At 43.6% G+C, this 16,285-nt stretch overlaps 2 protein-coding genes across 23 annotated transcripts in view; one reads left to right on the top strand and one right to left on the bottom strand.

The window, feature by feature from the left end:
* TMEM178A (transmembrane protein 178A) overlaps nucleotides 1–5,757 on the bottom strand; it is a 262,811-nt gene extending 257,054 nt beyond the window's left edge. For 6 of the 17 annotated variants that reach the window (XM_055089139.1, XM_055089138.1, XM_055089137.1 and 3 more), the window contains exon 1: nucleotides 5,297–5,757. The gene's annotated coding sequence lies outside the window, so the exon portion shown is untranslated. Of the gene's footprint in view, nucleotides 1–4,327; nucleotides 4,586–5,296 lie in introns of those variants that run through there. The other 11 variants (XR_003682285.2, XR_008618886.1, XR_003682289.2 and 8 more) reach the window with 9 other exon arrangements.
* MAP4K3 (mitogen-activated protein kinase kinase kinase kinase 3) overlaps nucleotides 4,727–16,285 on the top strand; it is a 209,215-nt gene continuing 197,656 nt past the window's right edge. For 3 of the 6 annotated variants that reach the window (XR_003682283.2, XM_024118950.3, XM_024118949.3), the window contains exon 1: nucleotides 4,727–5,070. Coding sequence is in view for 3 of the 6 variants with exons in the window: in XM_024118950.3 (XP_023974718.1) it covers nucleotides 4,975–5,070 (96 nt within the window). In the remaining 3 variants the exon portion in view is untranslated. Of the gene's footprint in view, nucleotides 5,071–6,430; nucleotides 6,920–16,285 lie in introns of those variants that run through there. The other 3 variants (XM_024118952.3, XM_028496768.2, XM_028496770.2) reach the window with 3 other exon arrangements.

The raw sequence follows: 16,285 nt of genomic DNA, 5'->3' as shown, positions 1-16,285 counted from the left end.
AAGGGCAGGTGGAATCTTGGTTGTGCATCTACAGAGGGCAGTGAAATATCACTTGGGTACTAAATACTGGAAATGTAATAAAAGGGACAATGTTTATATATCAGGACTTCTCTCAGGGAATATACTATATGAAATAGAAAGGAATTCTATGATAAATAGTTTGGTGTGGGTGATAGTTTTCCAAAGGGACATGATAGGCAAACATTTTCAATCTAGTCACTACCTTCACCCCCAGCCCAACCCTAGGCATTTGGAAATGTTGTTGATGTCAGTATGGCGGGGAGCAGTACTGATGGCGGGGCACGGATGTTATAATGCTTGGGGATAGTCTCATGCAAGCAAGGACTACCCAAAATGCTAATGAAACCTCCACTGAGAAACACTGTGCTAGGATGTATGCAAGTCTGGAAGCAGAGCTGAATTGCTCAGAATAACAGAGAGGAAGCTGAGAGCTGACAGCTGAGGACTTCCATCTCCACCCACTCCCCATGCAGGGTTCCACCTCACCTGTAAATAAATGTTGAGTACATGCTTTCAAAAATATCCATTTACTATCTTAAAAAAATTAAAGAAATTAAGAAATTAATTTAAAGAAATTAAAAATATATATAGGTTGAAAAAGAACCAAATTATTAGCCTGAGTGGCATCTAGTATCTTCTTCTTGCTTTGCTTCTCTGCACCTCAGTACTTATCTCACTGTCAAGAAATTATCTGAGAACTTGTCTGTAGCCCCAACTTGAGTTCAGGGACCTATTGCATTGCCAGAACCTAATATATGTTTGGCACCTAACAGATGCTCAACAAACATTTCTGAACTATGGCTCTCCAAATTTAAAAATTAGCCCCGAAATTTTTTCTATGTTTCAACCCTAATTTTTATTAGTGATAAATGTAAAATTTATCACTTATTTCACATTTCTATTTGAGCACCTCTAATTTAACAGATACAAAACAGAATCATCTATTTTGATCCAGTGTCATAACCCTCCCCAAAATAACCCCAGTTCCTCTTATTATGACAAATGCTATCACCTTTTTGGGATCTTCCCAACTGTCTAAGCCAGAAACCTGCTTGTCATCCATGTCACTGTCTGCCTCCTCACTGTCCAATTATTTCCTAGTTTCCTTCCCTTTTCTCCATCCTAGGCCTCCCTGGCCTTAATTCAAGGTCTCTTATGTTATTGCATTTGCTTCCTAAATCATATCTCCGTCCCTATCCTCATGACCGTCAGCCTTTAAAACATTCTAAAATGTACTCAAAATAACAGTAATTAATACTTTGTGGGGTTACTGTGGTGCCAGGTACCACTGACTTTTACAGGTATTTTCAACTCTTCATAATAGCCCCAGTTTGAAATAACTTCCCAAGGTTGTTCAGTAAGGAGACAGAGACAAGATCTGAACCCAGGTAGCCAGGCTCAGAGCTGTGTTAGGCTAGGTTATATAACCTCCTAGAACTTTCTGCCATATTGTTTCACAGACATGTCTGAGTCTGATTCTCCTTCCCTGGCAGATGGCCTGGTTGTAATGAGTCTTTTCTGAGTGAAGTTTGGCTCAGTATTCCCTTCCCAGAGCTGGTGGTATACTGAAAATGTGAATGGTGGCTATATGGTCAATAAACCAAAGAAGTGGATCCAACTGGTTATTAGACAAGAGGTCCTGAGGATGAAACTGAAAGCTGGAGTGGAGATCAAGGAATTTCTAAGCCGCAGGCACACGAGGGATGGGCTAACAGAAGGGTGGTCTGGACATGGTGGCAACTGCTACTGTCCATCTTAGCCTTATGTGCTCCCTACTGTGTGATGCTTATGTGGCTGGATGCTTTAAGGGCCTGGGGCTAAGCGGCCAGCCTGGAGTATACTACCTCCCCCGTTTGTCTGGCAAACTCTGACATATTTTTCAAAATTTACTTTAGCATCATTCCTACATCTTTCCATCTACATTTAGGTCCCTCCTTTGTTCTTCTCACACTGTTTTGTGAGACTGCAAATTCCTTGAGGTCAGGCACCCTGGCTTTTCTTCTTTGTACTCTACACCACTAGAATCTAATAATCACTGACTCAAATTGAGTAACAGGGAGGCAGATTTTGGCTTAGCATAAGAGAAATTTTTTAAAGTATACTTTAACTACAGACTAGTGACTAAGAGCTAGGACTTTGTGTCTTACTACCTCTATTCAAATTTCAGCTTTCTGTATTACCTCGAGCAGCTTAATCTGTCTGTGGCTCAAAAAATGGAGATAATAATATCTATGTCATCAAGTTGTTGTGAGAATTAAATGAGATAATACATGGAAAGTACTTCCTGGCACCCTGTAAGCACTTGGTAATTTTAGATATTTTTTTATTATTGTTATGATTATTCACTAGCACTATCTTATACTGAAGCAGGGTACTTCGGAAGCAGTGAGTTCCCTTTTACTGAAGGTATTCAAGCAGCAGTAAATCCAGGAGAGATGCTGTAGAAGCAGTTTAGGACTTCTAAGGATGCTTCTAATCATAGAAGAGGGAAGTTATTTCTCTGATTCAAAGAAAGTGTGATCATTAGTGTTACTTCTAGTGAAGCTGAGGAGTGTTAGAATAGAAAAAAAGACATCCGATTTGGCTGTATATATGTATTACAAACAGCAAAATATTTTATTCTTTGTTGATTGCAAAAGCCCTTTTATGTTGTAACCCATACGGCAAATCAGGCCCTTACATGCAAATCCATGTCTTTTCAAAAGGACTAGCTTGGCCTTGCCAAAATGGAACAAACAAAACTTTAAAGACTGTTTCAGCCCTTCTGAAATGTCTTTTCCCTTTGAAAGAAGTCTATTAGTGATGCAAATGCAAAGTTATCTGCACAGATGATAATCCTCGCAAACAAAACAGTGAAACCATTAGAACGTTCTCGTGCAGCATTCAATCCTGAGAATTTGGCTTTCCAGCATTAAAAAGGCAGAAAAAGAGAGCAGAACTGGTTCCTATTTGAGATAGTTTATTAGGTCTGCTTATCTGAACCCTGGGCTAATTATCCTCATGTTTGGCTTAAGAAGGCCAAACAATTCTCCAAAAGTGGACAGGCTGAAGGAAGGCTTGCCTCTGGGCAAGTGCCTTAAACAGGCAAAAAACAGGGTCCTTAGCCATGGAATATTTATAGTCAGGAGTTTAATTCTCAAGATACCAGAGTCTTAAGGTCGATCCATCTAAGAAGAAACCCATTGATAAGCATTCATAGGGCAGCACTGTAAGTAATATGCTCCTAGTACTGATGCTTTAAAATAATTAAAAACTAGATAATTGAAAGTCTACTTGTATAGGTGAAGAGATGGTCATTTTCCAACATCTTTTAGTCAACAGATAGGGCAAACAACTTCTTTGAGAATTTAGTAAACATGCAATCTTACTGTAGGTAAAGAGATGGAAAAGATAAAAATGTACAAGGCACTTAACTGTAAATAGTTCGCTTGACTATTATTTGATTATACTTATTTTATATTTAACAAGTTTGTTAAGACCTAGTTTTTCGGGGAGCCACGAAGCCTTAGGGAATATTAACGGTCAGAAGGTGTGGTGCCTAAGGGTACTAGGAAACAGCTTCTGAAGCAAAACTCCAAAGCGGTATTGCCGAAGTGGCCATCACCTACCTACTTGATTAAAGCTTTTGGAAATGCCTAGTGGGCAGTTCATTGAGAACAGAAAATTAGCCCTCCATACCCACAGGCTTTCTTGGACAGATAATAAGAGTTGAAGCTGGTGTCCACATAAATGGGATGCAAGGCTTGCAATCTGGGTCTGTAGCAGGGTGGGGCTTTGGGTAGTTAAGCTGTAGAGCTTGCGGACCATCACAGGTTGACATTTCAGGTATGGGAATGGATCTCGTCCACGCTCCTCCCTTCACCCCCACCCCACCTCTCCTTTGCAAGGTTGCTAGACAGCTTGCTGGTCCCCTCCCCCGTCTTTGATAATCCAGACGCCTCTGGTAAAGGTCAAGCACTGCTTTAGTTCTGGCCTCTGGCTGCCTCCCACGCCCTCCACGCGGAAGGGCTGGCGGCCGTTTGGCGTGTTTTTCCTCCAGAGCTTCCCACGGCCTACCCACTCCACACGCCTCCCTGGCCGCCCTCCTGACCTGTCCTTTTTTGCACCCTGGCAGGTCATCTCCAAGGGCCCGAGTGTCAGGGGTCGCAGCAAGCACAGCTCACTTTTTTCAGGGGATTTCCTCAGGACAACAACCCGTTCCCCGCAATCCCAGAAAGCCTGTGGGACTCGGCTGTGTCCTATGTATAGTTGCTTCTAAAAAAAAAGTTCGGGACACGGGCCGCCTTGCAAATTAAAACTATACTACCTGCTTAGGATGGGGACCTGATGCGGCGACGTCAGACTTTGTCGCTGGGAAAATGAGAAGCGAATAGGAGCTCCTTTCTGCCTGCCCCCCACCCCCGCGGTCCCGGGGGCAGGCGAGCCTTTTCTGGCACGGCACAGCAGCGGTCGCGCGCGATTCCCCCGCGCGGCGAAGCCGCGGCCGTTTTGGCCGAGTAGGCCCCGGAGACCGGGACTCGTCAGGCAAGCGCGCGGAGCCGGAGCGCGCACGGGGAGGGCCGCGCGCGGAGCCGGGGAGCGCTCCCTCCGGGCTCGCGGCTGCGCAGTCGGGCGGGAGCCGGGAAAGGGGAGGAGGGTGGAGGAGCCGGAGTAAGGGGAGGGGGAGGAGCGGCGAAGGCGGAAGCCATGTTGGAGTTTCACCCCGAGCGAGGGGCTGCGAGCGTCCTCGGCTCCGTGTGGGTGTGACCCGGGTTCGGCACCGCGGCGGGCTGCGGGGGGCGGGGACGGTTAGGCCGGTTGTCGTCGTCCGCGGCGGCGGCCGCAGCGTGGAGCCGGGCGATTGTGACCTCCGGGGGAGCAGGGGGCCCGCCGCGGCTCCCACTCTCCGTGTGGCCCCCTGAGCGCCCCCCCTCCCCTGCCCGGGAGGGAGGCGGGGGGCACCCGGGGCCCGCCATGAACCCCTGCTTCGATCTGTCCCGCCGGAACCCTCAGGAGGACTTCGAGCTGATTCAGCGCATTGGCAGCGGCACCTACGGCGACGTCTACAAGGTGAGGGCGAGGGGCCGCGCGCCGCTGAGGCCGTGGGGCTCTGACCCGCCGCGGGGAGGGCGGGGGGCGCCGGCGAGTCGGGGCTCCCGAGTCCGCGCTGCCTGTCGGCGGGAGACGCTGGCGCCCGGGAGCGGTGGGCGAGGAGGAGCGGCGGGTGCCCAGGGCTCCGCGACCGTGCAGAGAACAAAGGGCCAAACGTTTAATCCCGAGACCCCCGGGTCCTTACCTGAGCCTCCCCCGGACGCGCATTTCCTGGGAAGCGCTGAACGGCGGCGGCAACTCCGCTCCTCACCGCGCGGAGAGGGTCTGCGCGTTTGTTGCATTGGCAGGGTCAGTGCGACGAGCCGGACAGCAGGGGTTTGGCTTATGTCAAACCTGCATGCACTCCACGGACCTGGGATTGTCCGCGGTGGGTTGGCAACTGCTGCCCACCAGGCCCGGCGATAGTCATTTCACTGGGCAGCGTCCATCGACAGCCCCTCAACCTTTAGCCTCTTAGCATCCGCATACCAGTTTCTTTTAATTTTCCAAGTAATGACTTTTCTTTTGTAAAAGAGATCTGGTTAGCATGACTTTTTTCTTCCTTCCTCCCTTCCTCTCTCCCTTACTCTCCCTCTTTCTTTCTTTCTTTCTTTCCCTCCCTCCCCTCCCCTCCCCTCCCTCCCTTCTGTCCTTCTTTTTTTCTTTCGAAAGAGCAACTTTTTCTCCAACTCGAATTGGACTGTGATGCCTTATTAAACTTGTTTTTGTCAGTGACACATAGGATTCAGGTTTTTTTTTTTTTAATAAGTGAATTGAATACTTAGGAAAGGTACTGGTTTGGCAAGGTTAGAATTCAAAGCCCATTAGTAGCACAGCATTCCTGTTGTAGAGGGACCACTTCTAAATGTGGCAGATAAATCATGCTTCTCTGGCCAGCTCAACTCTTGGCCTCACAGAGACTGCCAAGAAGAGCAGGCTTGTGCCAAATGTGGCAGCAGTCTTGATTTGGTTGTGTATCTTCTTACTGGTAACTGAAGTGGAACTCCGCCTGTTTCACATAACACCTGAGGATGCACAAAGAAACTTTACTTTACTTTGGAAAGTTGAGTCTTAACTTTATTTTGCTCACCTTTAAGCAGTAGGTTTTTGCTTTTACTTCACTTGTAATGCGTATGGTAACTTAGATATTTAATACAGTGCAGCCAGTATTCTGCATTAGTCTTGTTTTGTGGATGATTTGCTTTCCATCATCAGTTATATCACCACTTTTCTCCATAGACAACACAGGTGTCTATGTTGTCACCTCTGTGACACGCCTACTGTGTATAAGGTACTGTGCATCTATCTAAGCACTTGGGTTGTAGCGCTAAAAGAGAGACATGTTCCCAAGTCTTACTTGTTTATATTTTTTGGACAAGAACAACATTAAACAACCATTTAAATAATTATTTTATTGAGTTTTCTTTCGTGCTGCAGAGAAGAGGGGATTAGGATTAGGGTTAGGAGAGTGTATAACAGGAGGACTTCATCTCCTCTGGGAAGTCAGAGGCAATGGGGAGAGGGAATTATGCCAGATAGAGGAAGCATGATCTGTGCAGGCTTGGAGGCCCCAAGGAACAGGGTGAGGATTTGAAAGAAGGCCTATGTGGCCTCAGTAGCCAGAGAGGGAGGATGACCCTAGATCATGCAGGCCTCTTTGGTCTTGTAAGGAGGTGGGACTTCTCTTTAGGACAATAAGGAACCATTGCAGGGTTTTAAGTAGGAGAGTGAAATTAGACTTGGATTTTTACGAGCTTTCAAGCTTTACCTACTGCAGTGTGGGGAATGGAGATGGCGGGCAGAGGTAAAGAGCAGTTAGGAGGCCATTGTAAGTGTAACCATTATGGTATTGTGCTTGGAATTTGTAGTGATTGTGAAAGTTGAAGTGAGTGAATCCAGGTAGCTTAGAGTTGGTTAAGGGAGTCTGGTTAGGGCTTCCCTGATGGCACAATGGTTAAGAATCCGCCTGCCAATGCAGGGGACACAGGTTCGAGCCCTGGTCTGGGAAGATCCCACATGCCGCGGAGCAACTAAGCCCATGTGCCACAACTACTGAGCCTGCGCTCTAGAACCCGCGAGCCACAACTACTGAGCCCACGTGCCACAGCTACTGAGCCTGCATGCCTAGAGCCATGCTCCTCAACAGGAGGAGCCACTGCAATGAGAAGCCTGTGCACTGCAACAAAGTGTAGCCCCCGCTCGCCACAACTAGAGAAAGCCTGAGCACAGCAGCGAAGACCCAACACAGCCAAAAAAAATAATAATAATAAATAAATAAATTTTTTAAAAAGGGAGTCTGGTTATATTGAGATGAAAAGTTAACTGAAACTTTGCTAATGTGTCAGGCTTAGGTGGCAGTGTAGATAGTAAGTTCTTTTTCAGTTCTTTACAAGAATAATTGGCCATGTATTTACTATATTTAGAAAAAACAGCTGGTAGTTAAGCCGCATGATTAAAATGTAAAAAAATTAAGGCCTTTAATTTCCTAAGGACATCTAAGTGCAGTGCAGGTATAAGTTGATTAATCTTGTCATCTGTTTAAAATAATGATAATGGAAACTAACATTTATAGAGTGCTTATTACTTGCCAGGCACTGCTCGAAGACTTCTCCAGGTATTACCTCAATCCTTAACAACAGCCCAATGAAAGAGATGCTGCTATTAACTCCATTTTGCATCAGAAGAAACTAAGGCACAGGGAAGTTACAGTAACTTGCCAAAGTTTGTAGGTGGCAAAGCCAAAATGTGAACCAGTTTACTCTAGCTCCTGTGTCCTTAACCAGCATATGGGCAGATAATGTATTATCGAATTTCCAATGGAGAAACGGAGGCACACACTTAGTTTAGCATGTTAGTTGCAGCCACACTCTGAGTTAGAGTGGATCTTTAAGTAGTAGTTAGAATACCTGACTCCTGCTGTGCAGCCAGGCCTCACTGTTTTTGTAGAGTCTGCTGAGTGGACATCAGATCATAGATGCTTGATCCCTGCCTGCCAGACTCTTCTAATATAAGGGGCCCAAAGCAGAGAAACTCTGTGTGGTTTTTGGCGTCATATCCCGTTTGCTGAATGACCCAAAGCTTAAACTATTTGTATTTTTGTCTGTACATAGTCATGTTCATGCTATAAAGATAACAGATTTTTTTGTATTTTGCTGTTTTCGATTTTCATTATTTAAACAAATGGTGTTGATTAGAGAGTAGTGCCTTAAAGAATTTTTTTCAAAATCCAGTATATATAATTTGCTCCTTAAGTTGTCAGTATTTAGGTGCTAAAAATGGAATGATCTGATTAAGTAAGTAAGTTAGAGGCCTAATTATTTATAGTCATTCTTAGAAGGTTGGTGTTTTAAGGGATTTTTATTTTGAAAACTATATCCTATGCAGTGTAATAATATGCTTATTATATTTAAGGTGGCATGGTTTAGTTAAAAAGTACTGAGCTAGGATGTGGAAGATCTAGAATTTATTAGCTCTTTGGCCTTATAAAATCACTTAGCCTCTCAGAGCTGTTTTGTTGTGAAGGTATTATTACCATCATATGCCCTTCTGTTTATGGTGTTGACTTGTTTCACTCAACAAATACGTTTTAATTTTTTTGAGGCCAAAAAAATGCAAATATACATTTCCTCTGCACTGTCTTAAAGTACATGAAAATATAGTTTAAAAAGAAAAGTCTTACATACTTTTAAATGTCCTGTAACTCTGGGCTTTATCTGTCAGATGAAGTATCTGTAGCAGGAGTTACTTAGGGACTTGGGAGTTGACAGCTAGAAAGGGCTCTGTGGTTGAGCTTCAGGGGGCCCATGAAACCCTTGGAAATTTATAGGCTTAATGTTGTATGTGTGTGTGTTTTTCTGGAGAGATGGCTTTTGGTATTCATTTACATTCTCAAAGAGTTCCATGATCCCAAAAAAGAAGAGAATGAATGATCTATAGGCTTGTCACTTGAAAGCGATTACTTGGAGAAGTTAGGTCTTTGTATACCATATCACATTATCAACATTTATCAACATAAGTATGATTTTCACATGCATTACGCTATTTTTTCTCAGGCAGTTTTCCAGTTTAATTTATATTATTCCTACCCTTAGAGTCTTCATTTACGGATGTTTTTCTGGATTTATTGCTAGAGAGATGATACTAAAGCTAGAGATAGGGTAAGGCAGGGTTGTTTTGAAGTACTGGTCTTCATGTGTTTCTCAGGGAGTATCTCATCTGGTCTTGTGGTGTTAGCTTTGTCCCTGTGAACGACTCCCAGATGCCTCCAGCTTGTGCCTTCTGAGTTCTAGCTCATTATCTCCAGCTGACAAATGGAGACAATGTCAAAAGCCGCAGTAGTGTCAGTTTGTTAAGGCTTGAAGCCTTGGAATCATCTTTTACTTCCAGACTGGACTTCATAAGCATTTTCCAAACTGTGACCAGGGGACTTCTCTGGCAGTCCAGTGGTTAGGACTCTGCACTTCCACTGCAGGGGGCACGGGTTCGATCCCTGGTCAGGAAACTAAGAAGATCCTGCATGCTGTGGGATGCAGCCAAACAAACAAACAAACAAAAAACTGTGACCAGGATGCTCCAGGGAAAGTAGTACTATGAGTGTATCAGAGACCTAGAAGTCCTATGGTAAAGAAACCTGGTAAACTTTGCTTAACCCAGCAAACTCCAAAGTTACTTGATGATGGGATTCTTCTCTGTAATACTAATTGCTTGTCCTTAGAACTGGTGTCTTGTAGAACATGCCTTGGAAATGTTGATATTGATTTTATCTGTGTGTGTTTGGAAGCCATTCCCTCTGAAGCAGAAGCTGTAATGTGGCTAAGCTCCAAGGTAGCATTCACATGGTGATCTATGTAGAGAGACTCTGAAAGCTGACAGGAGAAAAATTGAAGGTTGGACAGTGAAATCAGGAAATTAATTTGTATGTTCAAGTATTTAGTGAATTATGTGTTGACTTATGTGTTTGTAACTCTGCGCCTTTCATGGTATTCTGATTAATATCATCAAACACTAATTCTTTCATTATAGTCAGGATTTATAAGAACTTTTCTCGAAAACTCAGTTCTGAAACCTCGCCTCCTATGAGGGACATGAAGACCTTAAGCATTTAGAAAAGAACAGCTGAAGGAAAATAAAACGTGTATCGGATTATGCCCATTTTTACTTTCATGGAGGACAAAGTCTAGAGAGACCAGAGGAAGTGGTCCTAAGCTTCAGAATGATTGTTTGAGTATTTAGGGTAAATTAAGGTAGAGGTTCGTCGTATCAGTAGTTATTTGAGGCGGAAAACGACAGTGGAACAGATTGTGGGATAATTTCTGTAGATACAAACAGCTTACCTGACTTTGATATGGATCTGATTCCCTAAAGGAGGTACTTACCTCCAAGATTTGATTTGTATGTATATTTACTTGTGAAACAACATCTAATTATTTTGTATTGAGAATGAATAGTTAGTCATTCTCTCATGAGAGTCCATTTAACATTCATCCTACACTGAATAGCTGTAATATGAAAGGAAAGGTCCTAGGGACTGTGTGTGGAGTAGGAAAAATGACAAGACTTGGTACTTTATTTACAGGGACATAAATTGTGAGCCTACTTTTAGCTATCATAGTTTGAGATAAAAACTGTGTCGATTTCCTCTTTTCTAACACATTAAATCTCTTACTGGCTAAGAGATTGTCTTGACACTCCATAATCTAGACAACCGACCTCTCTGTAGCACAGCACAGTGATTTTTTTTTAACATCTTTATTGCAGTATAATTGCTTTACAATGGTGTATTAGTTTCTGCTTTATAACAAAGTAAATCAGGTATACATATACATATATCCCCATATCTCCTCCCTCTTGAGTCTCCCTCCCACCCTCCCTATCACACCACTCTAAGGTGGTCACAGAGCACTGAGCTGATCCCCCAGTGCTATGCGGCTGCTTCCCAGTAGCTATCTATTTTACGTTTGGTAGTATATGTTCAGCATAGTGATTTAAGAGCAGGTTCTGGAGGCAGACTGCCTAGTTTCACCACCTACTAGCCAATTACCTAATCCTTCTCTGTGTGCCTCAGTTTCCTCTGTTGTAAAATGGAGATGCTTAGAAAAGTACTTGGGGGACTTCCCTGGTGGTCCAGTGGGTGAGACTCCGCACTCCCAATGCAGGGGGCCCGGGTTTGATCCCTGGTCAGAGAACTACATCCTGCATGCGTGCTGCAACTAAGAGTCTGCATGCTGCAACTCAGAAGGCCACGTGCCGCAGCTAAGACCTGGCACAGCCTAAATAAATAATATATAAATAAATATTTTTAAAAAGTACTTGGGACAGTGCCTGTCACATAATACTCAGTAATTGTTAATTGTCAGTAGTACTATTTATTATTATGTATTTCTCCTGCTTCTGTCTTCCTAACCTACTCTGCTCCTCATGCTGCTGCCTCATTGGTTTTACGCTTGCTGTCTGTGCTCGTAACCACCCCCCCCAATATCTGTATGGTTTGTTTCTTCATTTCCCTCAGGTTTCAGCTCAAATGTCACCTTTTAATGTGCCTGTTCCTTATCATCCTATAAAAAACAGCTCCTCCCCACTTCTGTCTTTACCAGGGATGGATCCAGATTTTGTAGGCCCTGAACTTTATACAGTAATTTGGGTACCCTCGTTGAGAAAACAAGTAAATTAGAATAAAAAGTTTGGTGTGAAAGTGAATAATTATTTAGAGTTAGAAAAGATGTCCCAACAAAATGCTGTAACCTTAGAGTCAGGTCCCTTTCTTCTGAGGTCTCTTTAGGCATTTAATCAAAAATGCTATCATGTAGTGCTTCCTGATAGCCACTGGGCTTCTCTTCCCCACCAACAACATTCTACGTGTCCCAGTAACTTTCAGCACTCATAGAGGCCCCAGGAAAGTGAGGAGGCCTGAACTGTAAGTTTTATTAGCTTTATAAAAAATTCAGCTTTGGCTCTTACTCTCCCTAATTTTCATTGTGGCATGTATCACCTTATATTTATTTGTTTATTGCCTTTCTTTCCCCGCTAGAGTGTAAGTCCAGGAAGCTGGTGGTTTTGTTTTGTTCATGGCTGTATCCCCAGAACATAGAAAAGTGCCTAACACATATTTAGACTCTCAGTAAATATTTGTGGAATGAATAAATGAACTGGCATGAGAGGAACAAACCGTGTGCTACTACCTAAATTTAGAGGAAGGAGATCATTATTTCTGGTTGGGAGAAATCATAGCAGGTTTTAAAGTGGAGATGACATTGGGCTTGACCTAGATCTCTGGCCATAGTGGGTATAGAATGAATTAAACATTGTGGTTTATTATTAGGACTAAACTAAATCAGTAGGTTTAATGTATCTTCTGCATAATAAGCAATGTTCATAACTTATATGCATATGAGAATACTCTGTCATTTTAAAGTAAAGACATTTAGTGACTAGTGAATATATATAGCTATTACATACTGGTTTTTGTTTTTTGAAAATATGATTAAATTGGACTTCTAATCAGGAAGAGGACTTTGTTCACCAATACCAAAAGGCCTTAGATTTGAGAGATGAAATCATGTTTGTTTTCTACTTTTGTTTTTTACAGTTTTTTTGGTTCTGGAAGATGCCATGTTTCAGAGTTCCAGCTGCCTTGACCTGAGATTTTAGGTTTGGATTCCTAATGTGACAGTGTATCACCTCCCTTAGTCCTTAAAGTCTATTGGAAAAATCTTAGATTTGACTGTAAATTTAGGTATGTCCAAAGAAGACATTTATTTAGTTTGTTCAAACTCTTCTTAGAAACTTGACATGGTAAGAAAATTCCTTCTGTATAAATCATCCACCTTCTGCTCGAAGAATCTTCTCTTCATTGCCTATAAACTAAAGTACACACCTTTTTAAAAAAATTGAAGTATAGTTTATGTACAGTGTTATATAAGTTATAGGTATACAATATAGTGATTCACAATTTTTAAAGATTATAATCCATTGGTAGTTTAAGCCTGATATTCAAGGCATTGTCCTTTTTGCTCTCTGGGCCCTTAAGATGAGAAAGTTTAGATTGGAGCAGGCAGGGAGAGAGGAGGAAAGCAGAGGAGGGAATAGGGGCTGGGGGTGCTTTCCAGGTGAGCATTTAACCACAGGAGTAAAGGGTTAGAGACTGAAAGGGAGGATTAAGTATCATAGAGACTTGTGTTGGGGAGCATGGAGAAGTAAAATTTGCTAGATAAGGCAGGGCCAATTTATAAAGTTCTTTAAAGCCAGGTAAAATTGTGTAGATAGGAAGTAACAGGATGTTGGGAACACTAAGGCTTTTGTACAAGAGTAATAATGTTGAAAGTGCCCAGGATTATTCTGGCAGTCGTAATGAGAGTGGATCAGAGAGGAAGGACAGAAATATCTGTTAAATCGAGTCTGTTTCAGAATCCTTTTGTTCTCTTAAAAATTATTGAGAACACCAAAGTTGTTTATGTTAATTATATCTATTGCTATTGACTATATTAGCAATTATACCTGAGAAATTTTTTAAAATATTAATTTATTAAAAAGAATAATAAACCTATTACATGTTAACATAAATGACATTTTCATGAAAAATAACTATTTTCCAAACAAAAATTGAGTGAAGGGAGTGGGATTTTTGTACATTTTGCAAATCTCTTTAATATTTGGTTAAATAGAAGACAGCTGTTTCTCAAATGTGTTTCTTCATTCATCCTATTGCGATATTTTGTTTTGGTTGACATGTGAAGAAAATCTGGTCTCTCACATGTATTTATTTGGAAAAGGAGAATATTTTAAATAGCCTTTTCAGGTAATTGTGGGTATTTTCCTCTTATACATCTCTACAACTTGACAATTAAAAGTTAGTTGTGGAGAGAAGATGGCAGAAGAGTAACAGAGAGAAGATGGCGGAGGAGTAAGACGTGGAGATCACCTTCCTCCCCACAGATACATCAGAAATACATCTACACGTGGAACTGCTCCTATAGAACACCCACTGAACGCTGGCAGGAGACCTCAGACCTTCCAAAAGGCAAGAAACTCCCCACGTACCTGGGTAGGGCAAAAGAAAAAAGGAAAAAAAGATACAAAAGAATAGGGACGGGACCTGTACCAGTGGGAGGGAGCTGTGAAGGAGGAAAGGTTTCCACACACTAGGAAGCCCCTTCACTGAGGGAGACTGCGGGTGGCGAAGGGGGAAAGCTTCGGAGCCACGGAGGAGAGCGCAGCAACAGGGGTGCAGAGGGCAAAGTGGAGAGATTCCTGCACAGAGGAGCAGTGCCGACCACTCTCCAGCCCGAGAGGCTTGTCTGCTCCCCCGCCGGGGCGGGCGGGGGCTGGGAGCTGAGGCTTGGGTTTCGGTCGGATCGCCGGGAGAGGACTGGCGTTGGTGGCGTGAACATAGCCTGAAGGGGGCTAGTGCGCCACGGCTAGCCGGGAGGGAGTCCGGGAAAAAGTCTGGACCTGCTGAAAAGGCAAGAGACTTTTTCTTCCCTCTTTGTTTCCTGGGGTGCGAGGAGAGGGGATGAAGAGCGCCATTTAAAGGAGCTCCAGAGACAGGTTTTCTTCCCTCTTTGTTTCCTGGGGTGCGAGGAGAGGGGATTAAGAGCGCCATTTAAAGGAGCTCCAGAGACAGGAGCGAGCTGCGGCTATCAGCGCAGACCCCAGAGACGAACATGAGACGCTAAGGCTGCTGCTGCAGCCACCAAGAAGACTGTGTTCAAGCACAGGTCACTCTCCACACCTCCCCTCCCGGGAGCCTGTGCAGCCCACCACTGCCAGAGTCCCGTGATCCAGGGACAACTCCCCTGGGAGAACGCGTGGTGCGCATCAGGCTGGTGCAACGTCACACTGGCTTCTGCTGCTGCAGGCTCGCCCCACATCCGTACCCCTCCGTTCCCCGGCCTGAGTGAGCCAGAGCCCCCGAATCAGCTGCTCCTTTAATCCCGTCCTGTCTGAGCGAAGAGCAGACGCCCTCAGGTGACCTACACGCAGAGGCGGGGCCAAATCCAAAGCTGAACCCCGGGAACTGTGCGAACAAAGAAGAGAAAGGGAAATTTCTCCCAGCAGCCTCAGAAGCAGCAGATTAAAGCTCCAAAATCAACTGGATGTACCCTGCATCTGTGGAATACCTGAATAGACAACGAGTCATCCCAAATTGAGGAGGTGGACTTTGGGAGCAAGATATATTATTTTTTCCCCTTTTCCTCTTTTTCTGAGTGTGTATGTGTATGCTTCTGTGTGAGATTTTGTCCGTATAGCTATGCTTTCACCATTTGTCCTAGGGTTCTGTGCGTCCATTTTTTGTGTTTTTTTACTTTTTTAAAGTTTTTCTTAATATTTTTAATTTTAATAACTTTATTTTATCTTACTTTATTTTATTTTATCCTCTTTTTTCCTTCCTCCTTCCCTCCCTCCCTCCTTCCCTCCCTTCCTTCCTATTTTTTCTCCCTTTTATTCTGAGCCGTGTGGATGAAAGGCTCTTGGTGCTCCGGCCAGGCATCAGGGCTGTGCCTCTGAGGTGGGAGAGCCAACTTCAGGACACTGGTTCACAAGAGACCTCCCAGCTCCACGTAAAATCAAACGGCGAAAATCTCCCAGAGATCTCCATCTCAACACCAAGACCCAGCTCCACTCAATGACCAGCAAGCTACAGTGCTGGACACCCTATGCCAAACAACTAGCAAGACAGGAACACAGCCCCATCCATTAGCAGAGAGGCTGCCTAAAATCATAAAAAGGTCACAGACACCCCAAAACACACCACCAGACATGGACCTGAAGGTAAAAACCCACCAGACCTAACAAATGAAGAGGAAATAGGCAGTCTGCCTGAAAAAGAATTCAGAATAGTGATAGTAAAGATGATCCAAAGTCTTGCAAATAGAATAGAGAAAATGCAAGAAACATTTACCAAGGACCTAGAAGAACTAAAGAGGAAACAAGCAATGATGAACAGCACAGTAAATGAAATTAAAAATACTCTAGAAGGGATCAATAGCAGAATAACTGAGACAAAAGAACGGATAAGTGACCTGGAAGATAAAATAGTGGAAATAACTACTGCAGAGCAGAATAAAGAAAAAAGAATGAAAAGAACTGAGGACAGTCTCAGAGACCTCTGGGACAACATTAAACGCACCAACATTCGAATTATAGGGGTCCCAAAAGGAGAAGAGAAAAAGAAAGGGATTGAGAAAATATTTGAAGA

Source organism: Physeter macrocephalus, chromosome 12, assembly GCF_002837175.3.
Source record: "Physeter macrocephalus isolate SW-GA chromosome 12, ASM283717v5, whole genome shotgun sequence".
Taxonomy (NCBI): domain Eukaryota; kingdom Metazoa; phylum Chordata; class Mammalia; order Artiodactyla; family Physeteridae; genus Physeter; species Physeter macrocephalus.
The sequence above is the reverse complement of the archived record's forward strand: the minus strand, read 5'-3'. Positions and strand labels throughout refer to the sequence as shown.